The sequence below is a fragment of the Pecten maximus genome, chromosome 2, assembly GCF_902652985.1.
Source record: "Pecten maximus chromosome 2, xPecMax1.1, whole genome shotgun sequence".
In the NCBI taxonomy this organism is placed as follows: Eukaryota; Metazoa; Mollusca; class Bivalvia; order Pectinida; family Pectinidae; genus Pecten; species Pecten maximus.
The window spans coordinates 15,632,940-15,650,989 of NC_047016.1; the positions used below are offsets into that span (position 1 = coordinate 15,632,940).

Sequence of the window (18,050 nt, forward strand, 5' to 3'; positions counted from 1 at the left end):
GAAAGAAGGCACGTGGACGTGTCAAAATTCACAAAATGCCTATAAAATGACCGAAAAAATGTTACGAAGCCACATTAAAATAAATTACTAAACTGATATTGTCATAAATGAATTGCATTATACTGAAAACCAAACACAGAAAAGCACACTGAACGTGCTGTTTCAGCGCACGTGTAACACGTGGGTGACTTCGGGTCAAGGGTCGCAGTGATATTGGCGGGGAGGCGGAGGTGAACGTGTCGTGACAGGGAACTTGACCATGGCTGGGTTGCTCCAATACTGTCTCTTATGGCAGTCGATCGTCTCAATAGGAGTACTAGTCTCGGCCATATCACCACCTGGACAACAAAATGGTATTTTGTATTTCTTCACTCATCTAACCATACCCAGTAGATACTATTGTCCCACCACGTAGACAGTGCTATTGCATTACTTAAATACGAACATTCACATATTATCATAAATTAAACTGTCAAATTAGATCTTTCGGATCGCCATCCAGTTCTAAATTTCAACATCTTGTGTTTTGTTCAAATGACCATGTCTCATAATTTCACTTGGCAGTGCATGCCCAATTTATGATCGAATTCTTCTCAGCTCAGTGATTCTTCAAAAGTAAACTGTTAAACATGGTCAGTTTGTCGTAGTTGGAGGAAAGGGACTGATACCCCGGTAGGTCGATTTACAAAATTTTAATGATCATAGACTCGTCGGAACCTATATAGGGGTGGGCAACCATGCTTGTATGGCCTTGACCAATTTTCAAGGTCACAGGGGTCATACATTTTTTTAGTTTCGCTTGAATTAGTATGATGAGTTATAAATGTAGGGTCTTTTCTTACCTCGGACCATTTTCTAGATCACAGAAATCAAATCCAGTGAGATTTTTGAACAGTAATAAATAACAGACCAGAATGATAAGTTTTATCTGCAGCATGCTGGGATGGACAGTTTTGTTCAATTTAATTGAATTATTTTCACTTTCAAGGTCACATGTTGTAATATACAGTATATGTTGGAATTGAAAGAAGTTGTGAATAAATATCTGACCATGGGCCAATATAATGCTTCTTGCTAAACTTGTATCAAGTTTGAACACACCATCATTTACCCTCCTAGATCAGTCCTCAGAACACCAATCATTTACCCTCCTAGATCAATCCTCAGAACACCATCATTTACCCTCCTAGATCAGTCCTCAGGACACCATCATTTAATTACCCTCCTAGATCAGTCCTCAGAACACCCATCATTTACCCTCCTAGATCAGTCCTCAGAACACCCATCATTTACCCTCCTAGATCAATCCTCAGACCATCATTTACCCTCCTAGATCAGTCCTCAACACACCATCATTTACCCTCCTAGATCAGTCCTCAGAACACCATCATTTACCCTCCTAGATCAGTCCTCAGAACACCATTTACCCTCCTAGATCAGTCCTCAGAACACCATCATTTACCCTCCTAGATCAGTCCTCAGAACACCATCATTTACCCTCCTAGATCAGTCCTCAGAACACCATCATTTACCCTCCTAGATCAGTCCTCAACACACCATCATTTACCCTCCTAGATTAGTCCTCAGAACACCATTTACCCTCCTAGATCAGTCCTCAGAACACCATCATTTACCCTCCTAGATCAGTCCTCAGAACACCATCATTTACCCTCCTAGATCAGTCCTCAGAACACCAACATTTACCCTCCTAGATCAGTCCTCAGAACACCATCATTTAACCTCCTAGATCAGTCCTCAACACACCATCATTTAACCTCCTAGATCAGTCCTCAGAACACCAACATTTACCCTCCTAGGTCAGTCTTCAGAACACCATCATTTACCCTCCTAGATCAGTCCTCAGAACACCATCATTTACCCTCCTAGATCAGTCCTTAGAACACCAATTACCCTCCTAGATCAGTCCTTAGAACACCATCATTTACCCTCCTAGATCAATCCTCAGACCATCATTTACCCTCCTAGATCAGTCCTCAGAACACCATCATTTACCCTCCTAGATCAGTCCTCAACACACCATCATTTACCCTCCTAGATCAATCCTCAGAACACCATTTACCCTCCTAGATCAGTCCTTAGAACACCATCATTTACCCTCCTAGATCAGTCCTCAGAACACCTATCATTTACCCTCCTAGATCAGTCCTCAGAACACCATCATTTACCCTCCTAGATCAGTCCTCAGAACACCATCATTTACCTACTAGATCAATCCTCAGAACATCATTTACCCTCCTAGATCAGTCCTCAGAACACCATCATTTACCCTCCTAGATCAGTCCTCAGAACACCATCATTTACCCTCCTAGATCAGTCCTCAACACACCATCATTTACCCTCCTAGATCAGTCCTCAGAACACCCATCATTTACCCTCCTAGATCAGTCCTCAGAACACCATCATTTACCCTCCTAGATCAGTCCTCAACACACCATCATTTACCCTCCTAGATCAGTCCTTAGAACACCTTCCCTCCCCCTAAGGTTTTAGGCCCAGTCAACATTTACCAGTTTAAGAAGATAGTTCCACTACATTTACTAAAGCAAAAAAATGAAATGTGTTGATGATATGGAAATAATGATAGGAAAAGTAACATTTTCAACAATACACTTAAAGTGTCCTTTTCTTATGTGTGAAGACACTCAAGTGTGTGAAGACGGCCAGGCTAGATGTCATGATGGCAGTGTCTGTATCCCTAAGACCAGCTTCTGTGACAGGAAATTGGACTGCCCGGACGATTCTGATGAGAGGTTATGTGGTAACTATACAATGTATTTGTCAGTTATATTTTAGTACAGGAATTATGGTTCCTCTCCACCTGGCTCGTTCTTAGCTTTTCATGTAGTTCTGTCACTTACTAATGTGTGGTTCATATATGAAGTAACTTCTAAGTCCCAGGGTTTAATTCTTGATCTGTAATGGCCAAATCAATGAAAATAAAATAAAGCTGATCAATTCCAAATTAACTACACCCTCACGCTGATGTGAGGTTCCTAATATCTTGTATGAGAGAGATAATTAACACAATTTGATTATATACCAATGAAATAGTACTATGTCACCCACAAGGTTGGATAGACAGCAGCCATGAGAGTTTCCAGCTGAAAATCTATTCAGAATTTTGCTGTGTGTTTGTTGTTTTGTTGACTTCGAAATTTCCCACTTATAGCATTCTGAAATATGTTATTTTAGCTTTTAATTTGCTCTAAGCTGATCTCACCCAAGATACAGTCTTCCATTATAACATAATAGTGAGTTATTACTCTATTGAAAGTGGAACCCTTGAATTTGGAAGATGTATATTGCTAAATAGATTCTGTGCGTCAATATCGAAATGAAATGATAAAACAACTGACCAGATTTCTTATCAAAATAAATATCAAGTTCACGCTATAGATCTAAATGAATGTCAAGTTCACACTGTAGATCCAAATGAATGTCAAGTTCACACCATAGTGGATCCAAATGAATGTCAAGTTCACACTGTAGATCCAAATGAATGTCAAGTTCACACCATAGTGGATCCAAATGAATGTCAAATTCACACTGTAGATCCAAATGAATGTCAAGTTCACACCATAGTAGATCTAAATGAATGTCAAGTTCATACCATAGATCCAAATGAATGTCAAGTTCACACCATAGATCTAAATGAATGTCAAATTCATACCATAGATCCAAATGAATGTCAAGTTCACACTATAGATCTAAATGAATGTCAAGTTCACACTATAGATCTAAATGAATGTTAAGTTCACACCATAGTAGATCTAAATGAATGTCAAGTTCACACCGTAGATTCAAGTGACTGCATGAGCTTTTGGGTGTTTTAATTACTTGAATTATAAACTTGAGTTATTGTGTGAACCAAAGTCACTTAAGTTATAAAGCTTGTCAAGGTCAAATGCCAAGGTCACATTGATATTGAGTTTATATCCTTTGCTTTTTTATTTATTTGTTCCTTAATTTTATTGAACTTAGTTGGTAACCATGTTTCCCAATATGATTTGCTTCCTTTCCCCAATCTCTCCTACATGGAGGTCTTAATGCTATCAAAGCACAAGTATAGCCAGAAGCCTGGTATTGAGTTGACATTTAAGTGACATCTATATGTTTAGTGATTAGGAACTGTACAAACCAGAGTGACTTCCCCTGTTCTCAGTCTGATGAATGCATGTCCAGGGACTTCATCTGTGACGGTATCAGCGACTGCTTTGATGGATCTGATGAACTTGTCTGTGGTAAGTCATTTTTGTCCAGCCTAAGATAGGCGAGACTATTGTTTTACATTTCTGGTGCCTATGGTAGTGTTGTCAACATTTCACTTCAAACTTTTGTGTATACATCTGTTCCTCAAAAATTAAGTATACAAGTGGAAAAAAGAAATGCAAGTTTGGTTTTCCTAATATACCTGTTAGACACATGGTCTAAATTCAATAAAATTTCACACTGAGCTACATCCGTGCACTGTGAAAATGTTCTTCAGTTATAATTTAGTCGGCTGTGACCCGTTCAACACTGCATGCTTTTGGCAGATTTTTCAAGAAAGTGTACATCCAGGGGACTCTTGCACAGTATGTGCTGGTAAATCATTACAAATCAAATACTGGTCCCAGGAATAGTACACTGATCGGTTAAATTACACATTTCTTTTCGAAGTGATTGTACAGCAAAATGCTGAGATTAAGTGAAGTTAACAGGGGTAGGGTATAGGGCTATTGTTCTAATAATGCAGGCTCATTCGCAACATCATGTAGCCCAGAAATATACACATGAGACAACAATATGCTGTTTAGTTGGGTGTCTCAGAGCCACAGGGAGATTGGGTGACTGTCTCGGGAGCAAATGCCCATTAATTACGCTGCAACGTCAAGATAGCATATCTCGCACTTCTGTAACAGATTTCAGATGGTGACGGAGACGGCATGTGAAGTTGTCGGAACTCATGGTCGGCTTGTGTGTCCAGGAATAGTTAGGAATTGGTTGTGGGAGTCTCCTTTAAGGCCATGACATTTCTATGTTGGGCCTCCACTAACACAGAGGCGACGCCAATGTTGAATGCAGTGGCTGCTTGTACATGTACCTAATCGGTTTCATTTGAACCATTGGAGATCGCATGTTGTTCACTGACGAGTCTCACTTTATGCTTTACAGGTCAGATTGACATGTCTATCGACGTCGTGGTGAACGATATTCTGACGCTTGCATAACAGAAAACAACAGATTCAAGGGAGGGTCTGTTATGGTATTGGTAGGGATATCTCCAGGTGTTTTCTCCAGGTGTGAAAACACCTCTCGTGGTAATCTATGGTAATCTTACAGTAGTAAGTTATGGGGAACGGGTTTTGAGACCACATGTTTTTCCTATTATCCATCAACGTTACCTTACGCTGCAGTAGGACAACGCGAGGCTCCATGTTGCTAGGGTTTGTAGTGACTTTCTGGCTCAGAACAATGTTTAATTTCTTGATTGGCCACCACACAGTCCTCAATCAAGCATTTGTTGGAAGTCAGCTATAGACAGGTAGATTGGGAAGCAAGACTCTACATCCCCTATAATGTCTGTCAAGTCATGCAGGCTCTTATTGATATTCAGGAGTGGAATAACATCCCTTGAAGGGCAATATAACACATTGATGGGGTCAATGTTAAGGAGAGCAAGAGCAGCGACTGACACCAAGGGATGACACACATGCTACTGATTTGGATCGGGAAATGGCATAGGGTTTTAACGGTATTTACTCAAATACCGTCGTGTGGTAGGACAACAAAAATCATCAAAATGTATACAGTAATGATGAAATAATTGAGAAACCCAAACCATGAACACATCATTAAAGAATCACATAAAATAATAACTATAATATTGAAAAGAAACTTGCGTTTCTTTTTTCCTCTAGTATATTATATATTTACAATTTAACCAAACTTGCAGGTAAATTGTTAGATCACATAGTGGACATCTCATTGACACATCTATCATTTACAGATTATCATAAACATTTTTGGTCCATATATTCTGGGAATCTGGAAATAAAAGTTGTGTTTTTAGTGGAGTTTCTCAAAAAAGCCTCAATGTTATTCCAACCTAACCTGTAATACAGTTTTATTGTAGTATTGCTACCTCAATGATATATAAAACCTTTATTGCTTCTCCAATTAATTTACAAATTAGTTGAAAGCCTAATTGGAATGTCATTCTATAATATATTGCATGAACTTTCTTCTCACTTTTCAAAAAGAGTGGAGTTTTTTATTTCCTATTTTTTATGGGGAGGTTAAACATTTTTCAGTGAATATACTTAAAAGTTACTGTACTTGTGTTAAAAATATGACGCCCTTTTTTGTTACAAATGCATAAAAAGAACTTTGTGTTTCTATTTTAAAGTATCCTGCATTTGAGTAACTTAGCTATTACTCAATATAGTAAGTGTTTCTCAAATGCAGAACTATTGCCCATATGTTGGGTCGTGCCCGACCTGATAATTACCAGTACATTCTTGTGTTTTGCTAAATTATGCTTATACTAAGTTTCTTGTCGAAACATACATCACCCACAGATGCTGAGCAGTGAACATGTGCTATGATTGGGTCACTGCCACCTTTATTTCAAGGTCATAGCTAGGTCATTTTAGTGCATAATTTTGAATACAATCTTGTCAGGGCATAATGTTTGAACAATCAAGGAAATTTGAAACAGATCATTTCTGTCCAGTAGGGAGACATGTTTTCTTTCACAAAACAAATTTCTAATTATCAACTAAGTAAGTACATACACTTTATGTTATCCAGATCCAAAAGAGAACTGTTCACTGGAGCATGACCGGTTCTTGTGTACTGACCGTAAGAGTTGTCTGCTATATAACAAAGTGTGTAACGGACAAGTGGACTGTCGGGATGGATCAGATGAGTCTCCAAAATGTGGTGAGTTCTGAACAAGTTTTCAGTATTATGGCTGTTCTAAAACAGTCATTTTATGTCAATGTGAAGTTAGTATTAATGTGAAATTTGTGTCAATATGAATCATATTGATCAGAAATTTAAGAATGAATGTAGGTAGATTGTGAATAATGATTAGAAGGATTCAAGATTATAGGTAGACCATGCACATGCCTATTTTAGATATAAGGATTGTCAAGGTCACATTTTAGATGTAGGATTTTCAAGGTCACATTTTGAATGGATGAAATATCTTTAAAGATTAAAGGATAAGCAAGGCCACATTAAGGGTTAGGGTTATCAAGATAACAAGAAATATATAGAATTATCAAGATAACAAGAAATATATAGAATTATCAAGATCGCAAGTAAAATATAGAATTATCAAGATCGCAAGTAAAATATAGAATTATCAATGTCACAAGTAAGATATAGGATTATCAAGGTCACAGATAAGATATAGAATTATCAAGGTCACAAGTAAGATATAGAATTATCAAGGTCGAAAGTAAGATAAAGAATTATCAAGGTCACATGTAAAATATAGGGTTATTAAGATCGCAAGTTAAAGATATAGGGTTATCAAGGTCACAAGTAAGATTAAGGATTATCTAGGTCACATGTAAGATATAAGATTATCAAGGCCATAGATAAGATATAGAATTGTCAAGGTCTCAAGTAAGATATAGAATTATCAAGGTCACAAATAAGATATAGACTTATCAAGGTCACTAGAAAGATATAGGAACATCAAGGTCACAGATAAGATTGGATTAACAAGGTCACTAGTACATTTTGTAAGATATAGGATTATCAAGGTCACAAGTAAGACATAAGATTATCAAGGTCACAAGTAAGATATGAGATTATCAAGGTCACAAGTAAGATATGGGATTATCAAGGTCTCATGAAAACATAAGAGTGTGGTAAGATGTATGTTTAATATAAAATACATGATGTTTAACTTTTAGAAAGTGCGAGACAAGCCTGTCACGACGGGAGATGTGGGGAGTTTGGGGTGTGCAAGGCATTACCAAATGGACCAGTGTGTACTTGTCAACTCGGATACACACTACTGACTGACAATGTTACCTGTAAAGGTAGGATATGATTGACAGGTGTTTTTATCATCTAAACAGCATTGATGTACCATAAAAAGATTTAATGGCAAGTATGTGGTTTTAAAAAATTTGAATGAATATAAAATGTTAAAATACTAATAAAAGGGAAATAGTGATAGCACAAATAGCTAATATGGTGTGTGAGTTTTAACTTTACATAATGATTGTTATATTATTATAGACATTGATGAGTGTGTCACCACTCGTCAGGGGAGGTCACCCTGTCAGCAGGTGTGTACCAACACCAATGGAAGTTTTACTTGTTCCTGTCTCCCAGGTTACAGACTGGAGAACAACACATACTGTAGAGTACAAGGTTAGTACAGCTGGGGAATAACTAGGTAGTCTACAGGGGCCTGAGGGGCGGGGCAAAAAGGGGTCAAATTTTAAAAAATCTTCCTAAAAAATGTTCAAGACCCAGATAAGAGAGAATCGAAGGTCTTAAGGTGCTTTCCTAAAATTGTGACATGTAAATTTGTGAAATTCATGACCCTGGGAACTTTACAGAGAGTAAAACTATACTGTAGTTGAGAATTAAATCACATTTTAAGCATTCTTCATTATAATAATATCTTTTATTTCTTTTTATTTAACCAGGGTAACATATTTAGACAATGTCTAGTTTACAACATGGCCCTGCATCAAATATATTTACACAAGCATGGCATAATTTAAAATAACGATATAATATAACAATGTAATAAATATATAATTATCATCACAGCTTAAATATGATTTATAAATGAACGCTTGTATATCACACAAGTGTTGCTGAAGGACATTATTAAAGCACAAGGAGTCGAATATACATACAATGCTAATATAGCAAAAGGTAAAAATTGACAGAATATACACTAATATAGTGTGAATTAAAATGGTACAATGAAGTCGGTGATCTAAAATTAAATTTAGAAGATTGAATATTACTATACTAAAATATCAGTGTAAGGGATGAATCACAGATATAACTATATATTCTATTAATAATCACAAAAGAAATATTTAGAAATTAAAACTAGACTAGTTGAAGTAATTTATAAAATATTGCAGTATATATATATATATATATATAGCTAAATTTACATTGGATATAGTTCAAACATTGATAGAATTATCAGTATGGGATGGCAGTTTGATGGTTTATATGCATATAATATTGGCCCTGAATAGCTCTCGGAGGCTATTGGGTGAGGCCAAAAAAGGTCAAGTTGACTGAAATTTCAAGAATCTTCTTTTCAAGACCTATGCAGTTATGGTAGAAACAAATGCTCTTAATAGATTGAAGGATCTTAAGGTGTTTTACCAAAATTGTGAATTTCATTACCCTGGGTGTTCCACCTGACCCACATTGATGGGTGAGGCCAAAAATAATTTACTGAAATATTTCAGAACTCTAGTGACTTATATATATATATAATAACTACGATGGGCCTCTAATGTTACTTAGTTTGATATTTAAACCTGTTTGACTGATCAGGAAACACATGATTCAGTGCTGGCGATCAGATACACATGTTACTGAATATGTTTATATTTGTTCCTACAGATCCAGACCCTGTACTTTACATGGCAGCCAACACAGGAGTTCTGGCCTATCACATCCGTTCAGGGCACTGGGCAGCTGTGTTTGAGGACCAGCCAGATATATTGGCCCTAGGTAAGGCCGTAAGACAGACTGGAAGATAGACTATTAATTTCCGTAGATAGAATATTCTACCACTCGATCAGTTTTGATGGCCATAGTTTTAAGTTTTATGGTTCTTTTCATTTAACTTATTTGAATAAATATCAATAAAAATTGAACCAGCAATATGAAAAAAAATCTTAATAGTCGCATCTATTTTCTCATTACCAACAAGGAATTGGCTATCATTCCATGAATGTCATCTGTCTTCCTGAAACTTCTCTAGTGAAGTCTTTTATTAGATTATCTGACCTGAAGGACAATTAGTGTTGTTATTTTTCGGGCCTGGTGAAAACTTCCACATGGCAGACACTGGCCATTTTGTAACATGATTGTGCAATGGTTTTCCTAAACAACACCTATTTTAACCAGTGTAATTCAGCTCTAACTGAAATGGTCAGATGGTCCTGACCAAGTGTTGTTTTTTTATCCCCGCTTTCATCGAAACAGGGGATATATTAATTTGGGTGTGTCAGTCCGTCTGTCTGTCCGTCTGTCACACTTCGTTTCCGTGCTATAACAGCAACAAATATTATCAGATTTTTTTAAAAACTTAGTAACAACATTAAATGCCTATATTGCTCATCTGAGTTTGATCACCACTTTTCGCGGACATTATTTGGCAGAGTTATGACCCTTGGTTAACGAAAAGTGTCATTTTTTTCCACACATTAACTGATCGAAATATTATCCAACTAGTTCTCTTCAAACTTAACACAATGACTCACCCAGTTCAATAGCATTGGTGACGTCAGATCTAATTGTGGCAACAGCATGAAAATTACATGTTCTAACCTAACCTCAAAAGAGTTCACCTACAATATAATTACCCCCTCATGAAAGGGGGAAAGCGGGGAATATCAATTCTGCGAATTAGCTTGTTTTGGTTTGGTCAAAAATTCAAGATGGCCACCGTGGCAAATAGTGCCACTATATTTACTGCTGAATATGTATACTACTATTATATAATAGTACAATGGTCTTTTAGAATCAGATGACTGTTGAAGTGCTAGACCTCTTGTTTCAGATATTTAACTGTGTATATTCAACTGGCAAAGATATTGGTATTGATTAAGCAACTGCATAAGAATAAGAAAGGGAAAAAATTGCTAAACAAAATGATGATGATGAATGATGTTATTTGAGTTCCACTTTTGATTCCAGATTTTGGACCTAATGATAACTTATACTGGACAGCTGTCAACAAGACTTCAGACCGGGTACTGTTTGGACATGTGGGACAGTCAGGAACCTGGAAAACTCACACCCTGGTGGACATTGGTATATACACGTATTAAACTTCTGACCTTCTGTTGCTGATGAGATATGTTAAAACTTCATACAAATGTAATGATCTAGATGTCTTCATCCAGGTGTTGATGATTAAGTTTTTCTAAGATGTTTTCATCATGAAAATTAAAAAGTAAAGGTAGATTGTAAAGCAGCAAATTCTGTCCATTTACCAGTTTTTAGGTCATTTGACCCGAAGGGTTATGATGGCCTATAGTCATTGTGCTTCTTCCGTAGATGTGTGCCATGTGCTCTCCACCTTTTGAAAAATTTCACATTTCAAACTTCTCAAGTTCCACCAGTAGTACCAAGCTCTATCTTGCCTGATATGTCCTATGTTGTTTTTTCTGAGATTGGTCTGAAATCCAAGATGGCCATCATCTTCCACTTACATTTCTTCTCAAGTTCAAATGGTGCCATTGAGCTGAAAATTGGTGAGGATGTTAAGGAAGGGGAGCCAACAAAGTGTTATTATTTTTCGGCCTCGTAAAAACTTTTGACAAGGCAGTGATGGTGGCCATTTAGTAACATGATTGTGCAATCATGCTTTTCCTAAACAACACCTTTTTCGCTCACCTGGACCGAAGGTCAGGTGAGCTTATGCCGTGGCACAGCGTCCGTCCATCTGTCATCATTCAACATTTGCTTTAAATCGCTACTAGTCATAAAAATATGACTTAGATATCAATTAAATTCGCTCAGAAACATCCTTTGGGGAAGGAAACAGATTTTACATAAATGGTGACTCACTCCCTTGGGGCCAGACAGACGGGCCCAATAGGGGAAATTGAGGTAAATCATCCAAATCCCTATTAGTCCTGAATAACAAAATGGATTTTGATGAAATTTAGTCTGAAACATTATTGGGCAAATGAGATCTAATTTTGTATAAATGGAGGGTATGGGTCCCTTGGGGCTGGAGTGAGGGGGCCTAATAGGGGAAATGCTGCAAAAAATAACCCATTTAAATTCCTTCTTCTTGAAGAATGACAGGATTTGGCTCATATTTGGTTTAAACCCTAGTTGGAAGATTCATAAAAAAAGGTAGACAAATATTTGTAATGTAACTTAAAATATTATTGCTACGATTACTGAAATACATGCAACTGGGTGAGCGATGCAGGACCTCTGGGTCTGTTGTTTGATTTTCTCCTCAAATTCCACCAGTGGGATTCAGCTCTAACTTAATTTAAATGATTCTGGAATAGTCCTGACCAAGTGTAATTTTTTGAGTCGGTCCAAATTACTATTTTACTTGTTACTGAGTATGTATATTACAATAGTACAAGGACTTTTAAAGTCAGAGGACCTTTAAAGCCCTTGGACCTCTTGTATAAGTTAAAGGTGATGCTGTCAGAATGAGGATGTAAATGCTGCCAGGTTTAAGATGAAAAAAAAACGTGGTATAACTGACGTAATTTTCATGATGATAACATCTTGAAAAACTTTATCATCAAAATCTGGATGAAGACATCTAGATCATTACATTAGTATGAATACACTTTGTCATATGTCAGATGTACATACCCCACCTCACTCGTCAGGTGTACGTATCCCTCCTCACTTGGCAGTGTGTGTACACCTCATCACTTGGCAGGTGTATGTACACCTCCTCACTTGGCAGGTGTGTGTACACCTCCTCACTTCTGGCAGGTGTGTGTACACCTCCTCACTTCTGGCAGGTGTGTGTACACCTCCTCACTTGGCAGTGTGTACGTACCCCTTATCACTTGGCAGTGTGTATGTACACCTCCTCACTTGGCAGGTGTGTGTGTACACCTCCTCACTTGGCAGTGTGTGTACACCTCCTCACTTGGCAGTGTGTATGTACACCTCCTCACTTGGCAGTGTGTGTACACCTCTTCACTTGGCAGTGTGTGTACACCTCCTCACTTGGCAGTGTGTGTGTACACCTCCTCACTTGGCAGTGTGTGTGTACACCTCCTCACTTGGCAGGTGTACGTACCCCTCCTCACTTGGCAGGTGTGTGTACACCTCCTCACTCGTCAGGTGTACGTACCCCTCCTCACTTGGCAGGTGTGTGTACACCTCCTCACTTGGCAGGTGTACATACCCCTTCTCACTTGGCAGGTGTACGTACCCCTTATCACTTGGCAGGTGTGTGTACACCTCCTTACTTGGTAGTGTGTGTACACCTCTTCACTCGTCAGGTGTACGTACCCCTTATCACTTGGCAGTGTGTATGTACACCTCCTCACTTGGCAGGTGTGTGTGTACACCTCCTCACTTGGCAGGTGTGTGTACACCTCCTCACTTGACAGTGTGTGTACACCTCCTCACTTGGCAGTGTGTATGTACACCTCCTCACTTGGCAGTGTGTGTACACCTCCTCACTTGGCAGGTGTATGTACACCTCCTCACTTGGCAGTGTGTATGTACACCTCCTCACTTGGCAGTGTGTGTACACCTCGTCACTTGGCAGTGTGTGTACACCTCGTCACTTGGCAGTGTGTGTGTACACCTCGTCACTTGGCAGGTGTACGTACCCCTTATCACTTGGCAGGTGTATGTACACCTCTTCACTTGGCAGTGTGTGTACACCTCCTCACTTGGCAGTGTGTGTGTACACCTCCTCACTTGGCAGTGTGTGTGTACACCTCCTCACTTGGCAGGTGTACGTACCCCTCCTCACCTGGCAGGTGTGTGTACACCTCCTCACTTGGCAGGTGTACGTACCCTTCACCTGGCAGGTGTGTGTACACCTCCTCACTCGTCAGGTGTACGTACCCCTCCTCACTTGGCAGGTGTGTGTACACCTCCTCACTTGGCAGGTGTGTGTACACCTCTTCACTCGTCAGGTGTACGTAACCCTTATCACTTGGCAGGTGTGTGTACACCTCCTCACTTGGCAGGTGTACGTACCCCTCCTCACTTGGCAGGTGTGTGTACACCTCCTCACTTGGCAGGTGTACGTACCCCTTATCACTTGGCAGGTGTGTGTACACCTCCTTACTTGGTAGTGTGTGTACACCTCTTCACTCGTCAGGTGTACGTACCCTTTATCACTTGGCATGTGTACGTACACCTCGTCACTTGGCAGGTGTGTGTGTACATCTCGTCACTTGGCAGGTGTACGTACCCCTTATCACTTGGCAGGTGTGTGTACCCCTTATCACTTGGCAGGTGTGTGTACAACTCATCATTTGTCCAGTGTGCGTACCCCTCCATACTTGGCAGGTGTGTACACCTCATCATTTCTGAGGTGTACGTACCCCTCATCACTTGGCAGGTGTGTGTACACCTTATCATTTCTGAGGTGTACGTACACATCGACTGAAATTTACTGTATTGAAATTTAGGATTCAGTTACAGGCCTGTTAAATAAAAAAAACATCCATTACAGGCCTGTCAAATCAAAACATATCCATTACAGGCCTGTCAAATCCGAAGGGGGTAGCCGTAGACTGGATGACCGATGCCGTGTACCTGGTCAGCCAAGACAGTGGTCAGATAGTAGCCTGTGTTAGGACAGCACCAATCAGCTGTGTCATTGTCTTGGAAAACCTTGACAAATTACAAGACATCATCATCTGTCATCATTCTAGGTAAAGTTCAGATCAACCTCACCAATAGTAAGTAAAATGTTACAGTGTCACCCAGTGTTCAGTCAATCATTGGATCTTCAATTCATAATAAGATAATAAGACTTTGGGTATTCATTTCCTTGTCCACTCAACATTACAATATTTTGGATTCTTCCTTTCCTTCTGTCTTTTGTATTTACGGGACAAGATTTTGGAAACTTTTCCGTTGTCACCCCTGTATATACCTAGTATACTGCAGGAAAAGATATTGGAAACTCCCTTATTGTTCCTTAAAATTGGCCCCATTATTTAGTATACTGGACAAGATTTTCAGCAGACTCCCTGCCCCCATATCACCCCCTTGTTATATTGTATATTTTGCAAGAATTTTCATACAGGTAGGTATATGATAGATTTTGATCTACATTTCTGCAGTTATAGTGTAGATTGTGTGGTTGTATATGACGATACAGCATTTCTTTTTCAATGGTGTAGTTTTTTAGAAATTGAAACTATCACATGGATACCTACTTAAAACCATGTCATTTTACGAAGTTAACAACAGGGAGGAGACTTTTCAGAGGATTTCCCCTTTTTGACTCCGTTTCCAAAAAACAAAAACCTTTGAATTTGGTCTGAATAGCCCAAAAATGAAATGGTTTTTGCAGGTAGGGCTAGTAACTTTCCTCCTTTATTGGGAGGCTTGAATCTCACCCCTCTAATATTATCATAATTATACATAGGTATGCTATTTCACTATTTGACAGGAGAATGTTCTGGTCAAGCTGGGGACTTTCACCAAAGATTACATCAGCAGATCTAGATGGTAGGAACCCTGCTTTGGTCATCGGTGACCGCCTGAAACATCCAACAGGTTTGGTGATAGACTGGCCAAGGAAAACACTGTTATGGGCAGACTTTCGTTTACACAGAATAGAGAGCTCTGGCCTGGACGGATCTAACAGACGGGTAAATAAAATCAGTCACCAATTTTCATTTCTTTTATACTCCCTAATTTTGGGCGTCATACTTTGTGTTTATCGTTAGCCCAATGTTCTACTAATGTTCTATTGTGGTAGGTTGTTTGTCCTGACTATCAATTTCTGTTGTTAATTGCGACGATTGTTGTGTTGAGAGGATTATAACATGGACTGTTCTATTGTAGATTGGTGTGTTGTGGGGATTATAACACGGACTGTTCTGTTGTAGATTGGTGTGTTGTGGGGATTATAGCACTCACTGTTCTGTTGTAGATTGTTGTGTTGTGGGGATTATAACACGGAATGTTCTGTTGTAGATTGGTGTGTTGTGGGGATTATAGCACTCACTGTTCTGTTGTAGATTGGTGTGTTGTGGGGATTATAACACGGAATGTTCTGTTGTAGATTGGTGTGTTGTGGGGATTATAGCACTCACTGTTCTGTTGTAGATTGGTGTGTTATGGGGATTATAACACGGACTGTTTTGTTGTAGATTGGTGTGTTGTGGGGATTATAGCACTCACTGTTCTGTTGTAGATTGGTGTGTTGTGGGGATTATAACACGGAATGTTCTGTTGTAGATTGGTGTGTTATGGGGATTATAGCACTCACTGTTCTGTTGTAGATTGGTGTGTTATGGGGATTATAGCACTCACTGTTCTGTTGTAGATTGTTGTGTTGAGGGGATTATAACACGGACTGTTCTGTTATAGATTGGTGTGTTATGGGGATTATAACACGGACTGTTCTGTTGTAGATTGGTGTGTTATGGGGATTATAGCACTCACTGTTCTGTTGTAGATTGGTGTGTTGTGGGGATTATAGCACTCACTGTTCTGTTGTAGATTGTTGTGTTGAGGGGATTATAACACGGACTGTTCTGTTGTAGATTGGTGTGTTGTGGGGATTATAACACGGAATGTTCTGTTGTAGATTGGTGTGTTGTGGGGATTAGAACACAGACTGTTGTGTTGTAGATTGGTGTGTTGTGGGGATTAGAACACAGACTGTTGTGTTGTAGATTGGTGTGTTATGGGGATTATAGCACTCACTGTTCTGTTGTAGATTGGTGTGTTATGGGGATTATAGCACTCACTGTTCTGTTGTAGATTGTTGTGTTGAGGGGATTATAACACGGACTGTTCTGTTATAGATTGGTGTGTTATGGGGATTATAGCACTCACTGTTCTGTTGTAGATTGTTGTGTTGAGGGGATTATAACACGGACTGTTCTGTTGTAGATTGGTGTGTTATGGGGATTATAGCACTCACTGTTCTGTTGTAGATTGGTGTGTTGTGGGGATTATAGCACTCACTGTTCTGTTGTAGATTGTTGTGTTGAGGGGATTATAACACGGACTGTTCTGTTGTAGATTGGTGTGTTGTGGGGATTATAACACGGAATGTTCTGTTGTAGATTGGTGTGTTGTGGGGATTAGAACACAGACTGTTGTGTTGTAGATTGGTGTGTTGTGGGGATTATAGCACTCACTGTTCTGTTGTAGATTGTTGTGTTGTGGGGATTATAACACGGACTGTTTGTTGTAGATTGGTGTGTTGTGGGGATTATAACATGGACTGTTCTGTTGTAGATTGGTGTGTTGTGGGGATTATAACACGGAATGTTTGTGTACTTGGTGTGTTGTGGGCTTATAGCCACTCACTGTTCTGTTTTTAGATTGGTGTGTTATGGGGATTTTAAACACTCACGTTTTCTGGTTTTTAGATTGGTGTGTTGTTGGGATTATAGCATCACTGTTCGTTTAGATTTTTGTTTGAGGGGGTTATAACACGACGTTCTGTTGTAGATTGGTGTGTTGTGGGGATTTTACACGGATGTTTCTGTTGTAGATTGTGTTGTGGGGATTGAACCAGATGTGTGTGTAGATTGGTGTTGTGGGATTATACACTCACGTTCGTTGTAGATGGGTGTTATGGGATTAACGGACTGTTTGTTGTAGATTGGTGTTGGGGATTATACACTCACTGTTCTGTTTAGTTGGTGTGTTGTGGGATTATAAAACGGAATGTTTTTTGTTGTAGATTGGTTGTGTTTGGGGATTTATAGCACTCACTGTTTTTGTTTAGATTGGGTGTTTTTGGGGATTATAGCATACTGTTCTGTTGTAGATTGTTGTGTTGAGGGGATTATAGCACTCACAGTTCTGTTGTAGATTGGTGTGTTGTGGGGATTAGAACACAGACTGTTGTGTTGTAGATTGGTGTGTTGAGGGGATTATAGCACTCACTGTTCTGTTGTAGATTGGTGTGTTGTGGGGATTAGAACACAGACTGTTCTGTTATAGATTGGTGTGTTGTGGGGATTATAGCACTCACTGTTCTGTTGTAGATTGGTGTGTTGAGGGGATTAGAACACAGACTGTTGTGTTGTAGATTGGTGTGTTGAGGGGATTATAGCACTCACTGTTCTGTTGTAGATTGGTGTGTTGTGGGGATTATAACACGGACT

General features: G+C 39.1%; 1 protein-coding gene across 1 annotated transcript in view; it reads left to right on the plus strand.

Annotated features, from left to right (window-relative positions):
• Positions 1-229: 229 nt before the first annotated feature.
• The window catches only part of LOC117341755 (low-density lipoprotein receptor-related protein 1-like), a 44,481-nt gene continuing 26,660 nt past the window's right edge, over positions 230-18,050 (plus strand). Inside the window, exons 1-10 of the mRNA XM_033903620.1 lie at positions 230-353; positions 2,660-2,779; positions 4,140-4,262; positions 6,814-6,945; positions 7,932-8,060; positions 8,263-8,397; positions 9,628-9,738; positions 10,930-11,046; positions 14,450-14,621; positions 15,368-15,569. Of these exons, the coding sequence (XP_033759511.1) occupies positions 260-353; positions 2,660-2,779; positions 4,140-4,262; positions 6,814-6,945; positions 7,932-8,060; positions 8,263-8,397; positions 9,628-9,738; positions 10,930-11,046; positions 14,450-14,621; positions 15,368-15,569 (1,335 nt within the window). The 5' untranslated portion in view covers positions 230-259. The remainder of the gene's footprint in view (positions 354-2,659; positions 2,780-4,139; positions 4,263-6,813; positions 6,946-7,931; positions 8,061-8,262; positions 8,398-9,627; positions 9,739-10,929; positions 11,047-14,449; positions 14,622-15,367; positions 15,570-18,050) is intronic.